The 26328-nt window shown below is 40.1% G+C and overlaps 1 protein-coding gene across 1 annotated transcript; it reads right to left on the bottom strand.

Annotated features, from left to right (window-relative positions):
• Positions 1-1589: 1589 nt before the first annotated feature.
• On the bottom strand, positions 1590-25455 carry lypla2 (lysophospholipase 2). Its single transcript, XM_083982491.1, has 10 exons — positions 25405-25455; positions 15519-15611; positions 11408-11439; positions 9642-9707; positions 7631-7678; positions 7357-7427; positions 5586-5659; positions 5004-5105; positions 3686-3856; positions 1590-2025 (listed from the first exon to the last, which is right to left on the bottom strand). Exons 2-10 carry the CDS (start codon positions 15594-15596, stop codon positions 1975-1977), a joined length of 693 nt encoding a protein of 230 aa, XP_083838617.1. The 5' UTR covers positions 15597-15611; positions 25405-25455; the 3' UTR covers positions 1590-1974.
• Positions 25456-26328: the final 873 nt, after the last annotated feature.

The following is a 26328-nucleotide window of genomic DNA, read 5'->3' as shown; positions in this document are numbered from 1 at the left end:
CAAATAGCCCCTAAGTACTTTAATTGCAGTAGAAGACTCTCTGCACTCCTCCCGTTAGCAACGCCAGCCCATAATAGCCCTGCCCAGAGATTTACAACATACAGTGTTGTGAACAGACCCAAAGAAACGGCCTATTTTCACGGCCTAAAAGAGGTTTTTACGTGAAAAAAAAATACAGTTTCATTTCATCCAAATAAAAACTGTGTTTTTCCTGCACTTTGAAGGGCTGGAAAAAATTATATTATAGTGAACAATGGAACTGTGTATTATTTTTCAGGTAAAACCTCTTTTAGGCCGTGAAAATAGGCCGTTTCTTTGGGTCTGTTCACAACACTGTATGTTGTAAATCTCTGGGCAGGGCTATTATGGGCTGGCGTTGCTAACGGGAGGAGTGCAGAGAGTCTTCTACTGCAATTAAAGTACTTAGGGGCTATTTGGAGATCATACAACCCCACTTTAAAAAAAAATGCTACTATCCCTTTAACATCTAGAATCACAAACCCCGAAGGAAGCAGGAAGAGACGTCGACCATGCAGATGTGGAGAAGAATAATATATATGATAGTAATAATAATAATAATAACAGCACAGGGTGGCAAATGTATCAATTGATTAGTTTTCTTTTATTTCAACTGAATTTTCTTCACACAATTCAAGATATTTATCACACTCATTAAAAAAAAAAAAAAGGTAATGCGACATTACCCCGCATCCCCCCCCCCCGTGTGGATGTCGGGGCCTCGAGGAAGGTGAGCGATGGAGATTCAAGGGTTCAGGTATAAGAGGAATGAATGAATGAATGAATGAAACATAACAAAGAGCTGCTCCAGCTTTAAAACCAGCAGCAGCCAACTCACTCACTCATCACTGCACCTGAGTCAGACCTGCCAGGTGAAATGAACTCGCTTCGTGTTTTTGCAAAAATGAGGAGGGGAAGGAAGAGTGGAAAGGGTGGAGAGGGGGGGAGGAGGAAATAGCATGGAAACATAAACAAATTAAACAGCATGAACCTCTGTCACTGTCCTGTCACTTCGCTCCTTCTACGGCTACACTGCACCGGCCCAACGTCTCTTTAAATCTTTATTAAAAAGCACCAGATAGAAAGTTTCTCTCTTTTTTTTCTTTTCAAATGGAAATGAACGAGAAACTAAAACCTGGTCCGACTTCACTCCACCCGACCTGACTGTAGCCAGGTGTCGACCCGCTCGTCCTGTTTGTTTGGTCTTCTTTGCATTGGTTTTGTTTTGTCTTTTCAAAGTAACACAAGGGGGGGGGGGGCAGTGGAAGCAGTGGAGGACGTGACAGGTGGAAATAAAATAAAATAAAGGTTAAGATGAAGCAAAATGAGGTAAAAATGGAGAAAGACTGAGGCTCAGGTGGCGACAGACAGAGGAGGTTTAAATCAACCCAAAGGGAATGTTATTGTGTTATTGTGTTACTGTGTGAGTCGGTGTTTCTCCCTCCGAAGGATAAGACTAGTGAGTGAGTGTGTGTGTGTGTGTGTGTGTGTGTGTGTGTGTGTGTGTGTGTGTGTGTGTGTGTGTGTGTGTGTGTGTGTGTGTGTGTGTGTGTGTGTGTGTGTGTGTGTGTGAGTGTGTGTGTGTGTGTGTGTGACCACCGGGTTGTGTCGCTGTCAAATCAGTGTGTTTGACATAAAAATCGGATGTTGTTGTTGGATTCGGCTGCATGAGAAGAAGCACATGTTTCCTTTAGCGATGTGGGTCAAATCATGTGTGTGTGTGTGTGTTATCATGCATGTTATGTTGAGTGTGTTTGTGTGTGTGTGTTATGTTGAGTGTGTGTGTGTGTGTGTGTGTGTGTGTGTGTGTGTGTGTGTGGAAGAGGGGGTGTTCATGGCTGTTTCCTGTGGGAGAATGGCAGATCAAGGGGGTGAGAGGTCAGTGACTGGGGGAGGGGGGAGGGGCTCACAGTGGGGGTGAGGGGGGGTGGGGGGGTGAGGGGGGGTGAGGTGAGGTCAGATTCGGGGCAAGTGCGTCTCGATAAATTCCTTTACAGCCGCCAGCTCCTGCAAGAGACAGAGAGAGAGAAACACAGGTGAAGTGATTCAGATAGAAACACAACAACATAAACAGCAGGTATTGATCTTTTATCAAAAACATTAAAGTTTCTAGCGCTGGAACAGAGGAGAAGTCTTTCTGACTGTGTTTATCAGTCCATCTGTGTGACAAGACAGGGTTTCCTCTACATGTAATTGATCATGGCACCGCCACGGCAAAGTAAAAGCCGCCACACCTTCAGAATGATGATTTTTTATTTTTATTTTGTTATCAGGGATGCAAACAGGTCAGGACCAAAAAAGAGAGGAACTAGGGAGGGGATGCTCACCATTAACAAATAAGTACATTACAATATCACGGAAAAGTCAATTTCCAGTAGTTCAACCCCAACCAAGTATTGAGTGCATATAGATGGACATAGTTTTCAGAAGGCCAACATTTCTATATTAAAAATGCTTAAAAAAAAGAAATTCCTTTGCAATATTTCCATTTTGGAGATACTGATTTTTAGGTCTTCACTGAATGTTAGTCATAATTATTACTATTAAAATAAACTGAATAAATAAAGACATGGGATGTTTCATTCAGTGTGTAATGGACATATAGGTCTATATAATGTGTTAGTTTCACTTTAATTGAACACATTCTACATCGTGGAGGCGACGTCTTTCCACTTAGGGCTTCCTTCACCTCTGAAACGGGGCAGAGCTCCGTGGAAACACCTGCCTGACACAGCAACGTAGGGAACCGTGCATGTCCACGGCCACAGCTCCACGGACACGCACGGGGTGGGGGTGGGGGGGGGGTGGCGTCGCCGTCGCACCGAATGTACGTGGATACGCGCCGCTTTAATGCGGCAGTTTCACGTGATTGTCACTGTCAGCCTGTTAGAAAAACATTTTACTGACCCCAGCTGAGACGCTGAGACCCCCCCCCCCCCTCCCTCAAAAACTCTTCGGATCTGAACGATTCACACAAGTCACCTAATTGGTCATGAAAAAAGCGAGTTTCGCTTTTCGGCGCGCTGTTTGCATCCCTGTGTTATGTTAAAACAATGTAAAGCAGAGTTTCCACAACCAGTTACCATTAGGTACTTTGCAGCCCTTTCCACTACACAATTACAACTTTCGACTTGGTTTAGGTGCTTTTCAATCACAGCTGAGTTCTTCATATTTCCTCCTCATTAAAAACGAAACTTATCAACCAGCGCATCCAGAGTTTACCTTAATTAACGACTCTGTGGCGGCCGGGGGACAAGCGCTTCGCCCCTCAGCTGTGTGTGTGTGTGTGTGTGTGTGTTTATCTCTCGCGCTCTGTTTCGATTAATAAACACAAATAGGCTACAAACGTACACACACATTGGCCTCACGTGTTTGTCATTCGCGGTGTTTTATTTTGAAATTTGACCGGATTCTCTCGTGTGTCTTTGTGTGACTTCCTGCCAAGATTGACACGATCGCTCGCGGCTCGTGCCCCTTCTACTACCCCCTTCCCCCCTTCTTCCTTCTACTGTTCAGTTCATATCAGTGAAGTATGAGACTGTTATTGTTTTACAGATTGTTGTGGAGACGTCAGTGCTGTGAGATCGACTTGAAACAGGAAGTGACAGTGATTGAAGTCGAGGACTGAGCCTGAGAGCTGAAGCTGAGAGCTGAAGCCGGTCGGTACCTGAGGGCAGGAGCAGTGAGAGAGCCCTGGGTAGGATTTGAAGGTGACCATCTGAGGGTTAACTATGAGTTTGAGTTTTTCTGCCGTCATGAGACCGAACTGCTTGGGGATCATGCCGTCCATCTCGCCGTGGCACTGCAGGATGGGAAGGTTCTTGTTGCCGCTCGAGGCCTGAGGGAAAGGACACCACAGGTTGGAATAAAAACATATACGCTATATATATATATACAGCTAAAAGGCCACTTCAAAATGATCCGTTTCTCTGGTTTTAGTGTTTACAGATATGTGTTTGAGTAAAATGAACACTTTGTTTTATTCTATAAACTACTGAAAACATTTCTCCCAAATTTGAAATATAGATATTGTCATTTATTTTCAGCATTTATTTGCAGAAAATGGCAACTGGTCGAAATAACAAAGATCCAGTGTTTTTCAGACCTTGAATCCTGCAAAGAAACAGGTTCATTTTCATTTTTTAACAACACAACACTATTTTTTTTTTTTTTTTAACTTAGTAAGAGTTTAGAAATCAACATTGGTGGAATAACCCCAAATTTAATTGCAGCAGTGGATTTTATAATCTTCATTTAATATGATTTGGTTCAGGTGATGACCTAATCGGTGCCTCTTTAAGAAGAGTGAGACGTCCTTGTGTTGAAATTCAATAGACAGAGTTAAAAATGGCGGCCATACATGTAGAGAAGTTGATTTATTAAGACAATTTTGGAGTGGTCTCTTCATTTTTTTCAGAGCTGCATATATATATATATATATATATATATATATATATATATATATATATATATATATATATATATATAACTGAACATATATATATATATATAATATACAGAATAGGGATGTCACGATTATAGATTTTCTTGGTACGATTATTGTCAGAGAAATAATCACGGTGTTACGATTATCATGATTATTATGCATCAATAAATTTCACAACACTATGACTGTGTAAAATCAAATATAGTCAAAATATAATTACATTACTAATCTCTAAATATAGGACCAGTTTTTAATCCCCCAGGGGAAGTGTTTGAAATATTTAAGTCATTAATTGTCATTTATACTAAATGTTTAAGTTTATTTTAACACATCTGTCGATATGGTTCGGACATAATCTTTTTCGGAAAGTGACGGTATTTTGGAATCTTTACGATCTATTAATTGTGGCGTTTAATACCGCGATTAATTGTGAAAACAAGTAATTGTGACATCCCTTATACAGAAATATATATCCAGAAAATGAAAGCAGTGCATCGTGGGCCATGAAACTCCTCTGCAGTAAAACTGGGAGCGTTACCGATGGGAAGGTCTTGTGAAGCGGCAGCCAGCAGCTGAGGGCCACGACGCCGGCCAACTGATGCTGGCAGGTCAAGGCCGTGTACAAGGACAAGGCCCCACCCTGAGGAGGAACAGAGAACACACAGAGGGACTGTAAACACACAACTCTGACTTCATATGCAAAGAAAACCCCTGAAAGATTTAAACGTTTAAACCATTTCTCACTTATTTTTATCATTGTGCTTACAGTAAAACTTTTTGGAATGATGTTCAACACTTTGTGCAAGTGAAAACAGGAAGAATGATCAGTTTACAGGAAAAACACATCTTTATTTATTATGAATGATGACCAAGACAAAGACTTATTTTGCTTTTTCTGTCAGTTAATCTTGAATTTGGGGAAATTTCACATCCACAATTTTAACAAATGGGCCAAATCCAAACCGAACATTGTAACTACCCTTTAAACATTAACTGCACTGTTATGCTGCCACAATCAAGGACATAACAAATAAGAAAGCCGCCAAAACGTACTCTATTACGGAGACATTTTCTGTAAGTGACTTGTAAAGTGAAGCTGTGAAGCTGTGAAGCCGTTTACCTGAGAGAATCCACCCAGCATTATACGGTTCGGAGGAATCCCATCTTTGACCTCGTGTTCGATTAAAGCCTTGACTGGAACAAAGGAAGTAAAGAGTGTGTTGTTAATCACAGAGTCTCTCAAACTGAACAGAATGGCATCATGGGAGTTGTTGTCTTCATCATTAGGGATGGGTACCGAATAGGTGGTTTGCATAGATATATATACGTAGAAGCTGCATTGGGGCTTGTCAGGAATGTCTGACGGCGGCCATCTTGGGGGGGAGTTCCTCCTTAGCAGCAGTCAACAGTCAGACCTTCAGACCGTTTGACAGCTGTGAATCTGGTGAAATGCAGAACTTTTGTGCCGCGTACGGATGTTCCCATGAAAGAAACGCCAAAACCAAGAGACATGGAATAACTTTTCTCAAGTAATGAGTTGTTTTATATTATATAACTGTTATGAACTTGTTGAATTTGATGCAGGTGAGTTATCTGACATAAATGAAACTAACGTAACGTATCATAGGGTGGATATGTGTTACATTTAGTGCATATACCGCTAGTTAATATATTAATAGAGTGAGTGTAAACCACTGTAGGCTACCTATATAACTGTGCTAGGCCATATTAAATCAGTTTCATGGCACTTACATTAACCCTAACTGCTGACCTGAGTTATGTAGCTGAGTTGTAGTGTTTATATTAAAACAAACGGCTTGAAAATCGGTTGAAAATTCAGTGATAGACCTCTGCCTCTGTAGACTACAGTGAGTCAAAGTTAGACACCTCCTGCTCAAGATGGCGACGGCGGCGACAATCCGTTCCAACGGGCAGCAGCGTCAGAGGCAGAGGCATCTACGTATATACTGTATATCTATGGGTGGTTTGCAGGTGACGTCACGCAGAACGCCACGACTGCAAATGGGGGCAGTCGTTTTTCAATACTTGCTACTTGCAGGCTTCACCCAACGCTTTTGAGTACTCGGCGCTTTCTATTTATGTCCAATAACCGTTCTCCACTTCCTCCACCCCCCCCCCCCCCCCCCCCCCACCATCTGAACTTCACGCGTCATCTGAATCACATGACTATTCTGTATTTCTTTTTGGTACCGACTGAATTCCCACCAAAGTTTTCTCATTTCATCTGCTCTCGTCATATGAAATGAGAAGTGGTACCGCTCACCTGACTTTTAAATCATTTAAAAATGAGTGAGTGAGCGCTGCAATATAGAATCTAAATGCTAGATATCAGGAGTTTTACCCCCGTTTTACACACTGGACCTTTAATATACGTCATGTCATGACTTTTAGGTGCTAACTTGGCTCACCAGGCCGTTGACATGAGGTTTGGTGGTGAATCAAACATCGATCTGTTTGATCAGTTTTAGGACGGATTTGAAATGTCTCTATCTGACCACTGGGTGGAGCCTCAGGTCAGATCAGAACATCTCAGAGAGCAACTACAACTAAAACCCAGGGAGTGTATGAGGAGAAGAAGTGTCAACGGTCCAGAGACAAAAGACCTTATACAGTATTACTGCAGAAATATTGATATTTGACGACGTGATCTGATTTGTTTCGTATGAAAAATGTGAAACGACTGAGACGAGGAGCTCTTATCTCAGCCTCTTTTACTTTGAAGCAGCTCTCTGAGATAAACGGTCGTTAGGGAGCGAGTGAGAATATTAAAGATGGAGACATGAAAGCTAAAAATCTTCCATTCACAGTGTCCAGCAGCCGATCCCACAGGGAACTCATTCATCTTCCAAAAGATTTAAATAAAAACTCACTGTTTTCTGCCGCCTTCTTGATTCCAGATTCGTCCTCTGAGGAGTCGGGGGACAGACCCATGAGGTCAAACCTGCACACACACACACACACACACACACACACACACACACACACAGAGAGACACACAAAGAGAGGCGAGTGACTAACCGACAACCGACACATACAATCAACGGTATTGTCGGTGGCCGTATGCGAGCCTGCTGCGCTCTGCGGGGAAACAATGGCAGCGAGTGTCGAGCTGAAAGGCCGCGTTCTTTCATCACGCCAACTCACCATGCGGGCATCGTCGTCTTCATGTTCAGAGTGACGGGGATTTTGGGCCTGCGAGAAAAGAAAGAAAGAGATGAGTCGGAGAGTGAAGACACATGAACACATCAAACTGATTAATGGTTGATTCATTTAATGTTTTCACCCGACCAGGCGGACGAGCAGATAAACTACTGGTTTAAACTTTGTAGCGACCAAATTCTGGGTCTTTTAGATGAAAGAAAAAGTAGAAAACAAACTATGAATCTGTTAATGGGTCGATGACATGAAGCAACCCAGTGTCAAGTGGTGTAACCAGTATTTTTTCATTTAAAAAAACACTATATGACTATATACAGGACAATTAATCTGGACTCAAATGTGGAATAAATGTAATTCACTTTTACAATGTAACACTATGTTTCTTGACAAATAAAAGATATTTGTCACACAATATTTAGATGGTAAGCAGTGTTTTTAGGATAAGAACCTGCCCAGTGTTGCTAAAGTGCATCAAAATTCAAATATAGAATTACAGCAAAAAATCAAATTAAAGTCAAATCAATTTAATGTTTTCAGAAGAAAGTATATATTTAAATCCACTTTAAAAATATCTAATATTCATTATTCTTTTTTGTGGTTACTCCATTTGACATTTTTTTTTTTTAAAGGGCAAAAACTGTTTTTTCATGCACTGATCAATTTTGAAATTTTTGGCTATTTTTCTTCCTTAACATTGTGTTCTTTCATAAAAGTCAAACAAAATGGTAGAAAATCCACATTAAGGTGGTTATTTTACTTCATTTTGCCTCTTTTGTCAGTAGATTTCTCCTAAATTTGCCAAAAGTTAACATGCTACTGTGACAAACTGAGCTGTGTCTGTTGTCATGTCAGGTATCGTTGTAAAGCTCTCTCTCCTAAACAATGATGTCGGCTCCAAAAACTGTCATTTCCTCCGTGTCCACAACCAATCGTAAAAGTACGATTGACATTAACAATCTATGGAATTTTACAGTACAAGTCTTTAAAGGCCGTTTTCTCAAAATGAGTTTTTCAGACTCAGACTCTGAACCCGAAATCTCAACTTCAGCAGCACTTACAGACACCAAACCTTCTAGTTTTATTCCTGTCTATATTCTGAAGGTTTTTACAGAGGGGATTGTTGATATAACATTCAGAGCCTGATTTATACAACATTTTATTACTAAAAACAGGGCGAAATTAGATTTTTTTTAGGGCTGGTGACAGTGTTTTCTCATTTACAAAGTAATAAAAAGAGATATCCACAATCCTCTCGGTAAAAACTTCTGACTCTAGTATGTCAACAAAATGAAACAAGAATTTTGAAAGAGGCTTTATCCATTTTTCAGATTTCGGGTCTGGAAATGTATGCAAATTAGCGCATATTTCACCAGATATTGCCTCATTTACATATTTAAACGTAAAATTTGACAAAACTTGTAATACAAAAAATATTTGTCTTAATGTCAGTGATAAATTTGGGAAGTTTCATGGTGATATCTAGGTGTTATTTAATTTTTTTACCCTATTCACCTGGGGTGTCTCCCCTTAAGTATATTTTTTGGCTTTTATGCCTTTATTTGACAGCCATAGTATAGGTAGACAGGAAAGGGGGAGGCAGAGAGAGGGGGAATGACATGCAGGAAAGGGCTGCCCGATGCGGGATTCGAACCGGGGACGCCTGTGTTGAGGACTGTAGCCTCTACATGGGGCGGCCGCTTTACCCACTGCACCACGCACCCATCCATTTGACATTTTCAGGGCATTCAGTCTTACTTTTGTTAAAAAAACATTCAAATTATGTAAAACATTAATACAATATGTCCATTTAAACAAATCTGATGCATGGTCTTATAACAATTTTTATTTATTTATTTTCTTTTCTTCTTAACTTTTTCTTATTTGTCACTGACCCTAATTTGCTAGTTTTTGTGTTTCCTTCTTCCTCTCTGTCGACAGTGTGACAGTCTGGAGGAATGAAATATGACGCGAGGGAAGAGGAGATGAAAAGACTTACGAGTGGGGGCAGATGAACTTGACGTGAGGCAGCTGGATCGCCGTCAGAGTGTCGGCCCACCCATGCCTGACAGAAAACACACACAGAGAGAGAGAAGAGAAGAGATGAGAGCAGCTCTTTGTTTCTCATCCAGAAGAAAACCCACAAAACATCCAACACCCAAGATACAGAATCACAAACTCTCTGCAGCAGCGTGCACTGGTGCAACATGAAAATAACTTCTACACTGATGTGATAAAGTTTTAACAAATCAGTTCTCTGGTTTTTATTGTTACAAAAAGAAACATCTGACCTTTAACAAACAGTTTCAGTGAGGTAGAATAAAATAAAACTGCATGAATGTGGGCGATAACCGAGCAGCAGTGACAAAACCAAACCCACAAAGATTATTTTTACATTTACATTCATTTCCTCTTCCTACATCACAGTGTGGAGCCATAAATATAAATGTGGTCGAGCTACCCCTGCCCCTTTGTTTTGTTTAAATAAATCAGTCAAATATGGTCTAAAAATATCAGAATTAATCACTGAAAACTCAACATGTGTGACAGTGAAGGGGAAATCTGTCCCATTCTCTAAAATAACTCTGATTATGCAAAACTTTAGTTTCAACTGAATCATATTTATTTTTAATCTTGTCTGTGTCTGTGGATTTAAATCTCTGTTCCTCCACCAGAGTCACAGCACTTTTTAATTCTGTGTTTTAGATCCTTGTTACTTTAGCTAAGGGCCCTGCATCAATTCTGACCTTTGTCTTTAAAGTGATAGTTCAACATTTTGGCAAATTGGCCAAATTGCCATAATCCCTATAGTCATAGCAGTAGGTTTGTTACCTTTAATTGTCGGTGCAAGCTGTTTTTAGAACGGCGGAGCAGAGCCGTGAGCTGCTCAGAGCTACGCTACAGAGGAGGCTCATTATGGGATTTCTTGGTTTCCCTCATCAAACTCATCAAATACACAATCCAACAACTCCACAACGCTCTGGTGGACAAGTTGTGAGCTGCACATTCACCACGCTATGAGATAATAACACAACGTTACCACACAGAGTTGTTTTAGAGGGAAATACAGAGACTGTTGATGAAAAACTGTCCCTGAAGGCAACGTGCATCAGCGGTTTTACATGAATTTCCCTCTAAAACAACTCTGTGTGGTAACGTTGTGTTATTATCTCATAGTGTGGTGAATGTGCAGGTCACAACTTGTCCACCAGAGCGTTGTGGAGTTGTTGGATTCTCTGTCAGATGTCAGATCGAACTGGTACGAGTTCACGGGTCAGAAGTTACGAGTGGCCGTTATAGTGACTTTCACAGGTAAAACAGGTCGGAGAAACACGAGTGTGTTGCCTGGAACGCTACAAAGTCGTAAGTCGTGACTTGAAGCTGTAACTTACGGTTTCAAAAGCCTGCCTGGAACGCAGCATTAGCCAAAACCACCGGATCGCTTACTTCTGCTTTAATAAAATATTTACACATTTCTCCACTAAATATTTTTTTTGACCGGCTGTGAAAATGTTTTTGACATTTATCTGTTGTTGCTGTTTTAATTTATGCGCTAAACAGATAAAGAAATTATTATATAATTGCTGTAATGTGTTGCCAGTTTTCTGTGCTTTGGTCAGATGAGTAATAATAATAATATCTGAGGTGTGAAATTCATTTTCCAGACTCTCTACACTGATGAAATAAGTGTTAAAATATCAGCAATCGATCAATATAATATAATCTGATATAGAAACAAGATGAATAGAGCAAATAATCACTCACCCTGTATCTCCCAATCCATGAAGGAAGATCACCTGCAACAGGAAACAACACCGGTCAGGAAGATATGAAGAATATATAAAGATATGAACAACCAGACACTAAAAACACTGTCAGACATCTCTGATGGCGATGAATTGAGAAGAAGATCAAAAGAAGAAAAAGGAGGAGAAGAAGAAGGAGAAGAGAAGCGTTGATCCTCCCTGAGAGCAGGACACTCTGTTAAATCTCATCTTCCACTTTACTGGGAAAAAACAAAAAATAAATCACTAAAATCCTGTTTGAACTTTGAGCCAATTGAATCACATTGAGCCTGTGTGTGTGTGTGTGTGTGTGTGTGTGTGTGTGCGTGTGTGTGTGTGTGTGTGTGTGTATGTGTGTGTGTGTGTGTGTGTGTGTGTGCCATGTGCTGCTGCTGGTGTAAGTGTGTGCACTTGTTCCAGAACAGAGAGAAGCAGGTGCCAACCGGCCGTTCTGTTCGTGCCAAGCTGAGCTGCGACGGCCAGTTTCCACACACGCAGAGAGAGAGAGAGAGAGAGAGAGAGAGAGAGAGAGAGAGAGAGAGAGAGAGAGAGAGAGAGAGAGAGAGAGAGAGAGAGAGAGAGAGAGAGAGAGAGAGAGAGAGAGAGAGAGAGAGAGAGAGACTCCATGAAAGGGAAGAACAATTTAGAAAATCCTGCACTTCACCGGCGCTTTCTGGCTCCAAATCTAGAGAGATCAGAAACACTTTTTCTTTCTTTTCTTCTTCCTTCCATGTAGGGCTTCAGCTTCAGCTCCACACACACACACTCACTCCTCGGCTTTGATTCTGCACCTGAACGCAGCTTCACCAAAATAAAAGAGCTGTTTGATTCCTACAGCCTGAAAACAACCTGTTCACCTGCTGCTACAGGTGCAGCCTCTCAGAGCAAATCTGCCTTTTACTGGACCCAATAACTTCTAGGACTGGGTCGATATGCTTTTCTCCCGATTCGATTCTTCTACGATTTTTTGGATGGCGATTCAATTTGAATTGTGATTCTACGATTCTGCCGATTCTCTCTATGATTTTTAGTCTTTAGCATTTTTAACATTTATCTGCACACAAATACTGTAGGAGCCTATAAATGAACATACTCCACTATAAAGTGAACTTAAACCCTTTTCAAAACCTGGACTCTCTGTATGTAAAAAAAAAAGGCGAACAAATGCACAGTGCACAATATTTAAAAAACATTGGATAAAAAAAAAAAATCAAATTAAAAATCGTCAAAGAAGATATCGCGATATTTATGTGAATCGATTTTTTCTCCCACCCCAAGTAACTTCACATACGTCTGAGAAAAGCAGTTTATTAGTGAACTGCAGAGACGAGTGTGTAGATCATTAAGATCTAAAGATATTTAGTTTTTGACTCTAAACAAGAGTAGGGATCGACGGATATGGATTTTTCAGGATCATAACTGATACCGATTACTAGTAATTAAAGAGATAATTCAACATTTTGACCCATTGCCATAACCCCTATAGTCATAGCAGTAGGTTCGTTACCTTTATTTGTCGGTGCAAGCTATTTTTAGAACGGCGGAGCAGAGCCGTGAGCTGCTCAGAGCTACACTATGGAGGCTCATCATGGGATTTCTTGGTTTCCCTCATCAAACTCATCAAATACACAATCCAACAACTCCACAACGCTCTGGTGGACAAGTTGTGAGCTGCACATTCACCACACTATGAGATAATAACACAACGTTACCACACAGAGTTGTTTTAGAGGGAAATTCAGAGACTGTTGATGAAAAACTGTCCCTGAAGGCAACGTGCATCAGTGGTTTTGCACGAGACTTGAATGTAATTGAAATTGTATCGTGTTGTATTGTGATTGTGATTGTAATTGTATTGTGACAGACATCAGGTTATCGGCAAACAAAATAGTCAACTGAATTAGTTTTGAGTTTGAGATTTCTTCTTTTTTTTTTAAATGGGATGTAAACATGTTTGAGATTACAGCCTATAACGCTAATTTCCCTCTCCAGTCCCATTGGCAGGTTGGAGTTCATCATAGAAAAGAACAAAATTACACCTAGAGAAATATCAAAATTGAAGAAGCTTAAAAAGAAAAACAGATAGAGAAAACATAAACAGGCGATATTGAAGAGAAATCTTCCACAGTGAGTCAGATATTAAAGAGCTTTACTGTTGATTAAAGAGCTGGGTGTTGATGTTCCTGCAGCGTAGCTCGATTCCATGGTATCACAAAGTGCTGAGTGATATAAACTCATAATAACATGATGAAACAATGGCAGCAGCAGCTCCTGGTGAGACCGGTCAGGAAACAGCTGCTGATGCTAACGTGACCGTCGGCTACGGAGCAAAACCTGTGAGAGTCTCCGAGTCTCTGAGCTACAGAGGAAGACGCTGTGGGTTTCAACAAGGTTAGATGATTAAGAATAATAATAAGCGTAAATATTATGTGCGAATGTTTATGGCTGGTTCGTGTGCAATAATTTGTCAGGATGCGGTTGTGTAATACCTGCAGTGTTTGAGTGAGACCGGCAACAAAAACGTGAATATGGATAGAATATTTAGTTGCTATAACAGAGTTCCTACAGCTTAAGCCAAGTTAAATTTAAGACTTTTTTAAAGCCACTTGAAATGAAATTTAAGACTGACTTCATAAAAAACACATCAATTACGTAGGGTTAGGGACAATTTGACCCACTTTCCTATGTGATCCAAGGTAAAGTGACTGCTACATGAACATTGGATTGTGTCTCTTTCCAGCTGTCCTTTCTAAATAAATGCATAAAAAATCTGGGGAAAAAAAAAAAACACACTGACTCTGGAGCTGGTGGCGGTGAGAAATTTAGCGTTGACGGCCGCCACTAACTTCTCTATGTCGAAATGTTACTAATTATTTTGAGATTTGAGACTAATTACAACCATAAAATACCACTAACCATGTGTTAACATTTTTAAGACTTTGGAAAAATTGATGTAAGACATTTTAATGCCAATTAAGGCCTTGTTTTTAGATGAATGAATTCAATGCCTTTTAAGACTTTTTAAGGATCTGTAAGAACCATGTATAATATGTGGTATGTGGTAATATCTGATGCAATCCACCTGGCACTTTAAACTGATGTGCACTGTAGGGCACCGTGCAATACAACTTGGTACCCATGATGCACTCCTGCACTCTAGCACTTGTCACTTTGGCCCAGCACTTTTGCACTTTATCTCTCAAACTGTTTAGGTTCCACTACTGGCCTGATTATCTGACCTGTTTTTTATCTTGTTGTCTGCTTTGTCATGTCGCTTATAAAACAGAAAGGTGAAATCCGGCGATCTGATTGGTTGTTAGCCGTGGTATAATGAGCATATACCACGGCTACTATTCTAAAGCCTTATCACAGCGTAGGCTATCACTCCGCCTCAGGCACGTAGTATGACTGGTATGAATGGAAGATGTTGTCATGTATCCATGACAACGGACTGTTGCAGTCCGTAGCAACAGAGAGTTGATGTTTTTACGATGTTAAAAAACGGACTAAAGTAGTTGAATTGACATGTTGAAGGTGAACTTTCACCTCCAGAGGGTTAACAATGGTAGAGGGGACTGAGCAGTGACTTTCACCTGAAAAAAATGCGGAGGAAAAGACCAGATGCAGAACTACTTGGAGCTAACGTCTGGAGAGGTGGGACTATTTCTTCACAGTGAGGCTATTTTATTGGATAATATGTATTTCTGGTTAAATAAAACTACATGAAATTGATTGCGTATCCCTCTTTTATATTGCCTTTATTGGTAACCGTTTTATAAAAGCAGTATATCACTCCAGGCCGTGGTATATGCTCATTCTACCACTCTAAGGGGGAACAACGCCCCTTAGCCGTGGTATAAAGAGCATATACCACGGCCTGGAGGGATATATTGCTTAATTATATAACTGTGTTCTCCTGTCACTGTACTGTTTTTATGTTTTGGGACTCTGGATGGAAATTAGCATTGCTGCTATAATCCGGCACATTGACATGTTTTTATATGTTCATTGATGTGCACTGTCCCACCCAAATAAACTAATAAAGAAATAATAATAATAATATTAATGATAATAAAAGGAGCAGGACTCACCGTGGCAGTCTCTTCCTCCGTCCCGGACACGGTCGCGGCCTCGGCGAGCAGCGGCACAGACATGTTGTTGCCACACATACACTGTAAGAGGTGCTGCAGGCAGAGAGAGGACAGAGGAAGCACAGGTCAGCTGACTGCTCTGCTCAGCGGGACACCAGATAAAAACACACACAAAGAGCTTTATTTAACCCTCATCATCACAACCTTCTGCAGCTTTTTCTGCTCAATCTGACTCTGTTTTTCTGCTTTTTGTCACATGATTTCCAGATTTCCTTAATGTGAACCGTGGCTCTACTCACATGGCACTTTATTAAACAACAGGAAACACATTTATAGCCTTAGTTTCCGTGGTTGTAGAGGGGACGAGCAGGAACAATCGTGCTCTGGAGAATCTATGTACGACTAATAGAACCAGTAATACCGATCCATCAGCCCCGGGCGCTGCAGTCGCTGGGTTACATCATGTCAGATTAAAGGAGAAAGAGTCTGAGTGAACTGTGCAGGCTCAATAAAACAGACAAAGAGGAGGAGGGAGGAGGTGTCGAGTCGACTGCACCTTTTAAACTCTGATTTTTGTTCTTTCTTGTTGATTTACTACAAAAAACATCCAGATCAGAGGCGGCTTCATAGAAATATTTATATTGATCAGTGTTTCAAATGTTCGTCTGAGGGTTTTTATTCTCCTTTTATGAGCCAAACAGACGTTAACTCTCTAAAATGAGCTTCAACCATTTAATTCCAATACGTTTTTTCAAGCAAAGAGTGAAAAAGAGAGAAATGTTCTTTCTGAAATGTGAGAATTTGCCTTTTTTAAGGGGTCTTTAAACTTTACAAACTGTCTGGTTTCATGTAGAAATGATTTATTATGTGTGATTGATTGGTTTTAATCCACTAGAGAAAAACAATGTTAGTGTTGTTGTTCATTCAGTTTCTACAGGTTTTTATCCTGCAGGAAAAACACAGTGGACCATTAATCATCAGAGGAGTTTCACCTGTTTCTACTGATTTACAGTTATTTTATTCAGTTTACTGCACAGCTGCACTGAGGCCTTATCAATAATCCTAATTATTTATGTCACGATTACTTGTTTTCACAATTAATCGCGGTATTAAACACCACAATAAATTAATAGATTCTGTCATAATAAACTAAAATAAACTTAAACATGTGGTATAGATGACAAATAATGACTTGAATGTTTGAAACCCTTTCTCTGCAGGATTAATAATTGGTTAATGGTTATATATTAATAGTAGATACTTTATTTAGTGTAAATAATAAGTAATGTAATTATATTTTGACTGTATTTGATTTTACACATTCATATGTTGTGAAATTAATTCATGTATAATAATCGTGATAATCGTTAATACCGTGATTATTTCTCTGAGAATAAAATCTATAATCGTGACATCAGCAGTGTGGACGATTAATCGGTCATCAGTATTCATAATTTAAATTCCTAATGTTGGTCAGGCCCGGTCCCAATTATTATTATTATGGAAATAATCAGTGTGATATCAGACGATGTGAGGGTCTAAGGACAGAGGATGTTGTCACGATGCCATGTAAAGACCTTTGAGACAAACTGGTGGTAACAACGGGCTATACAAATAAAATTGCATTGCATTGCATAAACGTGTATAAATGTTGCAGATTTCAGCTTTTAAATCTGTTCAACTCTCTCTATCCTATCTCTCCTTTATCTAAAGAAAGGTTTTTTTGCTGCGACACCGACGGCGGGTCACTGAAGTAAACGACTCAGGACTACGAATTCAAATTCAAATTCTCCAAAACCAGCAAAGTTTATTCAAAACAGGCGCCGGCCTCGTTTTCATGAGCGGCTCAGAGCAGCAGCAACAGAGCTCAACATACCAAACACACGAGGATGAGGCCGACTGCAGCAGCTCCATTATGTGTGTGTGTGTGTGTGTGTGTGTGTGTGTGTGTGTGTGTGTGGCAGGTTTCTCTAGTCAGCAAGTGACGGGATTCATTAACTAAGCGGCGGCGACGCCCTCTGTTCTCCGTCCTGACTGTAAATCAGCTGAGAGACAGTGAGTCAGCTGACAGGTCGATGTTTTACTGTAAAAGCTTCAGCTCCTTAAAGGGATAGTTCACCCAAAATTCAAATTTCATTACTCATTATCTCCTCCCCCTCATGTGGACTAAGGGCTGGGAGAAGTTTCAGAGTCCTCCGTGGCTTCTCTGAGTTACAGGGGGTCTCGGCGTAGCAGTGCATGTCCATATGACGGTTGTGAATGGATACCAACTGTCTTCGTAACAAAAAGACACACCAAAAAACATCCAAATACCTCCATGCTGCTCGTATGTAATGTCCGTCTTGTATTGAAGCCCCGACATGAGAAATTGTTCCACCGGTGACACAGGAAGAGCAGTGAACTGAGACACTGGGAGCTTCTGCTACAAACAAGCTTAAAATATAGACTTATTTAATTTTTACGGAACAATTTCTCATTACGGGGCTTCAATACAAGACGGACATTACATATGAGCAGCATGGAGGTATCTGGATGTTTTTTGGTGTGTCTTTTTGTTACAAAGACAGTTGGTATCCATTTGCAACCGTCATATGGACATGCACTGCTACGCCGAGACCCCCTGTAACTCAGAGAAGCCACGGAGGACTCTGAAACTTCTCCCAGCCCTTAGTCCACATGAGGGGGAGGAGATAATGAGGGAAATTTGAATTTTTGGGTGAACTATCCCTTTAATGGCCTTTAACTTCCTGATGATGTGAGAGGAGGACCGAGCGGGAAAGGGGGCGTGGTCGGACGCCGCCTGATTGGCTGCAGAGCCGATGGGGAGACAGAAAGACAGAAACAGAAACATAATAAAGGTTAATGTGTAAACCTCCAACAGGATCATTAAGCTGCACCACGGGGGTTTGAATTCCACCACGGCCCTGATTGCTGCTGCTGCTGCTGCGCGACGCTAATTCCTCTCTGAAGGTCACAGCTGAGCCGCCAGCCAGACACACACAGGGAAGCGGACGGCGGTCAATGTGTCGTTAACGGGCGCAGCCAGCGAGGGGACAAAAGCTGTTGTTTCTGTCCTGCGTCCTGACCTCTGATCAATGAGTGACAGCTGAATAACAACCGGACCAGTCAGGAAAACAGCCGGGAAACGGGTTTTTAAGCATCAAACAAACTTCTACATGAGGAACAGCCTATTGTTGATGTTAAACCTGTCTAGAGCTGCAATAATTTATCAATTAATCGCATAATAATCCATTATTAACTTAATCATCAACTATTTTAAAAATCGAATAATGGGTTTGAGTCGTTTTTTTAAGGAATAAAAGTCCAAATTCTCTGATTCCAGCTCCTTAAATGTGAATATTTCTGGTTTCATGTTCCTTTATGACAATAAACTGAGTCGCTCTGACCGATTAATAATAGATGAATAGACGCTGTGAAAAAAAAAAGGGATATTCTTCATGAGATGTGAGGATTTGCTGCTTCTCTTTGTTAAGCATCAAACAAACTTCTACAACAGACTGAAGCTTGGTTTTAAACATACATTTGCAAGGTTAAGCTTAAAACAAATGTGTATTTCTGTTGCAGGTGTAAAAGTAGGATGGCATTCACAAAGCAAGGAACTGAAAAGTTGTACAAGTATGTCTCAGTTTAAGAAAATGTTTAAAAAAGAAAAGATAAGTATCTACAAAAAAGAAGAAGGAGAAAGAGAAAAAGAAAAGATAGATAGACGAGTGGTGTGATTTTTTTTTTTTGTCATTACTATGTTTCATCATTTGTAACAACAGAGAGGGGCAGGTACTATAAGTTTTCTTCATCCTGCTCCTTTTCATTCATGGTGAAAATGTGTACACTATGTATATGTGCAACTATGTGAAAATGTACATACCATGAATTAAACAAATCGAAAATGAATGAATGAATGAATGAAGATGAGGAACAGCCTATTGTTGGTGTTTTTACTGCACCACATGTATCTAACAGCTGTATTACATCATGTTAAACCTGTCTAGAGCTGCAATAACTAATCAATTAATTGCATAATAATCAGTTTTAGTCGTTTTTTTAAGAAATAAAAGTCAAAATTCTCTGATTCCAGCTTCTTCAATGTGAATATTTCTGGTTTCTTTGTTCCTTTATGACAATAAACTGAGTCTCTCTTTGGTTTGTGGACAAAACAAGACATTTGAGGACGACATATTGTGGTTTGATTGATATTTTTCAACATTTATTGACCAAACAACTAATCGATTAATTGTTTAAATTGATAATGAAAAGTATCGTTAGTTGGCTGCAGTCCTAAACCTGTCAAATGTTATTTATTAAATCCACCAGCAGCAGTTTCTTTAGTCTGCGACCTCTCAGTGTCGGTCTTATCACCTCCAGCTGTTTATGAGGCGTTATCAGTCCCAGCAAACAGACGTTTACCTCCTAAACTGAGTCTGATTCATTTAAATAAACATTTACAGTAAAGCTCAGACGATCAATAGAGAGCCAATCACCTGCACGTATTTTGATAACCGATTAATAATAGATGAATAGACGCTGTGAAAAAAAGAGGAATATTCTTCATCATGAGACGTGAGGATTTGCTGCTTCTCTTTGTCTTCTCAAGGTTTTATAAATAATAAATCTCATTATTTCACATTGTCAGGTTAACTGATGATAATAAATCTGAAGCTCCAGAGAGATAAATCAGATTCATCCTGCAGCTCGACCGCTTCACTACGCTATTAAACTGCATATAAAGTAGTTCAATCAGTATTAACAATCCCATAATGTCATATATAATAATATATGACATGTACTTTGACTTTATAGTGCATTTAGCTGATGATACATCTCTTCTTTTACTTCAGTAGTAGGGATGTCAGATGTTACAGAATTTCTAGGTACGATTATTGTCAGAGAAATAATCACGGTATTAAGATTATCATGATTATTATGCATCAATAAATGTCAAAACACTATGAGTGTGTAAAATCAAATATAGTCAAAATATAATAAGCCTACATCTAATCTCTTAATATAGGACCAGTTATTAATCCTCCAGGGGAAGTGTTATATAAATATTTAAGTCATTAATTGTCATCTATACCAAATGTTTAAGTTTATTTTAATCATTTTTTTTACAATACAAATGACATGCAAACATTTAAATTCCTAAAAGTTCAGCATTTCTTTAGACAAATGGACCAGTATCTGTGCATTTACCTTTACTTTGGTGCACATCTGCCGATATGGTTTCGATACATAATCTTTTTCAGAAAGTGACGGTATTTAGGAATCTTTACGATCAATTAATTGTGGCGTTTAATACCACGATTAATTGTAAAAACAAGTAATTGTGACATCCCTATTCAGGAGGGTTTTTTACTTCTAATAGGAGCGCTATAATAGTCAAACTGTGGTGACACTTCCTTCCTTCCTTCCAAACAAACAAACACGTCGTGCTGAGAACGACCCCCCCCCGGTTTGAATCTGTCGAAACACAATGTGCATCACAAGACGCCTCAACAAAATCTTAATTCAGCGTTAAACCCGTTTAGCAGCAGAGCAGCCTGGACAATCTGTTCACAACAAGCAGGACGCGCTCTCTCAGAGTGGAAACATATGCAAATAAAGAGGCTGAATGAATTATTATTACTTCTTTTTGTTTCCTCCACCTGTTCTTGTGGAGGAGATTCACAATGACCTGAAAACCCAGAGAACTGCTGGCATCACGAAAATATATAAATATATAAAGAAATAAATAAGAAAAACCAGTGTGTGGGTTTTTCAGAGCAGGCTGTAAGAAACAATGGCTCAGTCTCCGTCTTTGCTTCTGGAAGAGGCCGGTGGTTAAAAATAGTGTCACGCTGCGTATACAAGCACCCGGTCCAATTCAGGTTGGGTTTGCAGCAAACAGCAGCAGAAGAACCAACTGGGTTTCATTTATCTGCTTCTGCTCACATCTCCTCCTTTAAAAACACCGGACCGACGCGACGCAGCTCCTCTCCAGTGGAGCTAAACTGTGCATGGACGACGTGCACAAAAAACGACATGTTGATATGAAAACAGGGAGCGGTTCACTACTTGTTGTGTAAATCGTCTGATTAGTTTGTTGATTCTGCAACAGTTTCAGATGAATTATGGTCAATAACTCTCACATATTATCTTGATTAGCAGCAGCAGAAATGTGAACATTAACTTCTCTCAAATCATTATCAAAACAGCACTTTATTAATGCTTAATGTTACATTTAACTTGTGTAATTGTTTAATCTGAATTTTGCAGCTGTGTTTATTTATTCATCTTACCTATTCACTGTATTATCCATTGTATTTGTATTATTGCATTTATTGTATTCACTATATTTGATCCTATTCTAAAGCCTGACAGGGACAAAGACTGCAAATTAGCTGAAGCTAGACGACGTCTTGTATGCGTCGCATTTTCCATTTTTTTGTGGCAATGTTGTATGTATTGTCCCTGTTAAATAAACATAAAATAAAATTAGGAAGACTAGTTTGTGCCATTGGCATCAGCTAATGGAGATCCTTTTAAATAAATAAATTCATTTAAACACCTTTCTCTGTCCTGTTTCTTCTGTTTAATTCAGGTCGTCTTTACAGAAAAGACACTTTACTGTAGAAGGATGTGCAGCTGAACAAATTTGAGAAGAGAAGCTTCAAGAACAGGAAAATATTTTTGCTTCTTTTTTTTTTGCTTGAGTGATAACGAGAGTGCACATGCAGCACGTTTTCCTCATGTTTCTCTTACTAGATCAAATGACTGGTTAATGAATGAATGGAAATAATCATTAACTGCTTCCAAACCTCCACATGATATACTGTAGATAGATACTACACATTACTGATCGTATGTCATTTTATTTTTCAATCTTCAAGCATAAAATCCAAAAGTGGATATAACAAATAATCTAAACACACCACTTTGGGCTGTGAGCAGGGCCGTTGTATAGGGGAGAAAGGTGATGATAACTCTAGGGGCCCAGCGCCCAGTGGGGCCCATAAAAAACCCCAGTAGTCTAATCTTTGTATAACTAATACTCATAGTACACTGTAAAAACTCAACATCTTTCCAAGAATATTTGTCTTATTTCTTGTCCAAATGTCTCATTTCTAGTCAAAACTAATCTCTTTCCACTTAAAATAAGACTCATCACCTAAAAATGAACTTGTTTTTAGATCATTTTCACTTAAATTCACAATAAATAGAAAAATCTGCCAGTGAAAGTAAGTTTTTTGTGCTTGTAATAAGGAAGAAAAACTTGCTCCACTATCAGATTTTTCTACTTATTCCAAGTGAAAATCTGCTTGAAAGAAGTAAAAAGTGTCTAAAAACAAGCTGCTTTTAATATGATGAGTCTTATTTTAAGTAGAATGAGATTTGTTTTGACTAGAAATGACATTTTGACTAGAAATAAGACAAATATTCTTGCTAAGATACTTGAGTTTTTGCAGTGTAATGCTGCATTAGCATCAAAACAAAGAAGGCTAAATAAAAAACCATAATACATACGTAGTCTAAGAAAAAAAAAGGAAAAGTTAGGGGGAGGGGCCCACTTTAGTATTCTTTAAATTCTTTTAAGGGCCCAGAATTCCTAGCAACGGCCCTGTCTGTGAGGACATTAGAGTTTCTCATTCAGCTACAAATCCATGAGTTGATAAAGTGGTGAGCTGAACAGAAGACAGTGTTTATCTTCCTGTACTCAGGTTGTAGTGATACGATGATGAAGATTTAGATTTTCTGAAGTGTTGAAGTTTGTTGACATTTTCACTGAGCTGTATAGTTAGTTACAAAAGCTCTTATCACACCGACGTTATCAGATCACTGTGTCAACACACTGGAACATCTATGTCAACAGCAGCAGCAGCGACTTCCACATCGCTGCTGCTTTGAGGTGACACTCGCACACACACACACACGCACGCACACACACACACCACACGAAAGGACAAAATAAGGGCTGTGTTGCAAGACAAGACAATTTAAAGCAACATCACGAGTCTCCGTCCTGCGTGACTCCAATTACATTTAACCCTCCTGTCCTCCTGGGTCAAGGAGGGAAGGAAGGATGAAGGGAAAGAGGGAAGGATTAAGGAAAGAAGGAAGGACAAAGGGAAAGATTGGAGGAAAGAAGGAAGGGAAAAAGGAAGGAAAGATAGAAGGAGGGAGGGAACAGATTGGGTCAATTGGGTCAAAAAGGAAGGAAGAAGTAAGGACGAAGGGAAGGAAGGAAGGAATGGAAAAAGGATTGTGGAAAGAAGGAAGAGAGATGGAGGGAGGGTACAGATTCATTTAAGGAAGGAAGAAGGGAAAAGGGAAGGAAAGAAAGATGGTGATAAATAAAGGTAAATTGGATCAAAAGAGGAAGGAAGAAGAAGTAAGGACGAAGGGAAGGAAGGAAGGAAGGGAAAAGGACTGTGGAAAGAAGGAAGGGAAAAAGTAAGGAAAGAAAGATGGAGGGAGGGTACAGATTCTTTTAAGGAAGGAAGAAGGGAAAGAAGGGAGGAAAGAAGGGAGGGGAAAGGGAAGGGAAGGAAAGAAAGATGGAGGGAACAGATTCATTCAAGGGAGCAAGAAGAAGGAATGAAGGAAGGGAGGGAAAAGGGAAGGGAAGGAAAGAAAGATGGAGGGAGGGAACAGATTCATTCAAGGGAGGAAGAAGTAGTAAGGACGAAGGAAAGGAAGGAAAGAAGGAAAGAGGGAAGGGGGGAAAGGGATTGTGGAAAGAAGGAAGGATGGAGGAAGAGAACAGATTAGGTCACCCACCTACAAGAGGTGGACAAGAGGAGTTAAGTAAAAAAAAAAACTAAACTAAACTGAGTCTGGCTGCAGCGGCTTGACACACACACACACCCTTCCTTCCCAGCAGCTCGGCTCAGCTCAGCGGCCACGGATGGCGGATGGCTGCAAACAACAGGATAATATGCGGCACTGAGTGACAGGCTCCCTCCTCCTCCTCCTCCCTCCCCCCTCCCTCCTCTTCCTCCACCAGCAGCAGCACCATCACCCTCCTCCCTCCCTCCCTCCTCCTCCTCCACCTCCTCCTCCAGCAGCTATAGGGACACTGACACACTGCAGTGGTGGTGTTGCTGCTGTCACGTAAAAACGAGCTGGTGTCGAAGAGGAAGCAGATTATGAACGGCTAGCTAGTAGCAACCCACCAGCATCGTTATCAATATCAATATCATCATCATTATCAAAACCATTATTATCGATAGTGATCTGATGGTATTCAACGGTGCAAAGCCGCTGCTGCTGCTGCTACTACCCCCCCAAAAAAACACTGAATGACTGACTGACTCCCGACCTTCGCAGTCCGGTTTAATCCCGGTTTAGCCACACCAATACACACACACACACACACACACACACACTCATACACACGCAACCGCACACACACACATACATACACACACACACACACACAATAACCGGGGCTAGCTGCTGTTAGCTGCCTACTAGCATCGCTCACACTCGCAGTCCGGTTTAATCCCGGTTTAGCCACACCAATACACACACACACACACACACGCTCATACACATTCATACACATTCACACATACACACTAATACACACACCCACACACACACACACCCACACACACAATAGCCTAGCTAGCCGCTGTTAGCCGCCTAGCATCGTATTGTCCGCTGCTGCTGCTGCTGCCGGTGTCTCTCTCTCTCTGTCCTCGTGCCTCAATAACGTTAAACGGCCGTTACCATGTAAACCTCGGAGCCCAGACGGACTCGGACCGGGTCTCAGAGAACAACGACCTTCACCGGCCCCGGGTCCGCTGCGGTTCGGTTCTGTTCCGGTCGTGATAGAAGCAGGTTAAATAAAAACCACAGACAGAAACAGATTCATACAGTCACTCACCGCTTCGCTGGTCCCAGTTCACCACGGAACGGAACTTCCGCTACAGGGCCGCGCAGCAGCAGGGGGCGGGGCCAGAGCGCGCTGACGTCACCGCAGCAGCAGCAGGGGGCGGGGCCAGAGCGCGCTGACGTCACCGCATGACACGCCCCCTCTGATGGAAGACTGTAGTGTTTTTTTTTTTTTTTTTTATTAAGTTTATTTCGGACATGTTAAAAGAAATAAAACATAATACAGAAATGGACAGACATAACATATAAAAACTTTGCAAAAACAACATATGAACAAAAAAAGAAATATATATATAATAAAAATTAATAAAAGAGAATAATTGAAAAATAAAGGTAATTTGATTTTTTTGTTTTTGTTTTGTTTTGTTTTGTTTGTTTCATATCCGAAAAGGAGTGGGAAGAAGTAAAACTTATTTACTCCCACCCCTTATTCATAAATTATTTATCAGGTTATCTAGTCATTATAATATATACAGTAAGTTAATTTATGAGTTATTTAACTGGATTTATTCTAATATATTATTATATTTATATACATATAGATTTATTCTAACATATGATTACTAATCTGTATCTCTCTATATAGTCATATACATATAAAAACATATACAAACACATTCATACATACAAAGACAAACTGAAAGTAACATGAACCGAGCAACAAATAACTAAGTGGGTAAATAATACCCAAATAAATAATAATAAGCACCTTGTGGTTGTCAGACACCCTCATTTCTGTACATACTGAAAATAATTTCTTTGTATTTCTTTTTGAACTGGATTATGTTTGGACATTCTTTTAATCCCACATTCAAACTGTTCCATAGTTTAGTTCCACAGATAGAAACACAAAAGCTCCTTCTTGTTGTTCGTATGTTCCTGATTTTGAAGTTAAATTTTCCCCTTAAGTTGTAAC

Source organism: Trachurus trachurus, assembly GCF_905171665.1.
Source record: "Trachurus trachurus genome assembly, chromosome: 11".
NCBI classification, from domain to species: domain Eukaryota; kingdom Metazoa; phylum Chordata; class Actinopteri; order Carangiformes; family Carangidae; genus Trachurus; species Trachurus trachurus.
The sequence above is the reverse complement of the archived record's forward strand: the minus strand, read 5'-3'. Positions and strand labels throughout refer to the sequence as shown.

What these genes read in the sequence shown, in the direction of transcription:
- lypla2 (XM_083982491.1), bottom strand. Translation starts at nt 15,596, where the DNA reads ATGTGTGGCAACAACATGTCTGTGCCGCTGCTCGCCGAGGCCGCGACC. An exon ending in TTCACAAGACCTTCCCATCG is followed by an intron (nt 3,857 to 5,003) that starts GTAACGCTCCCA and finishes CCTTTCCCTCAG; the next exon opens with GCCTCGAGCGGCAACAAGAA. An exon ending in CTCACTGCTCCTGCCCTCAG is followed by an intron (nt 2,026 to 3,685) that starts GTACCGACCGGC and finishes TGTCTCTTGCAG; the next exon opens with GAGCTGGCGGCTGTAAAGGA.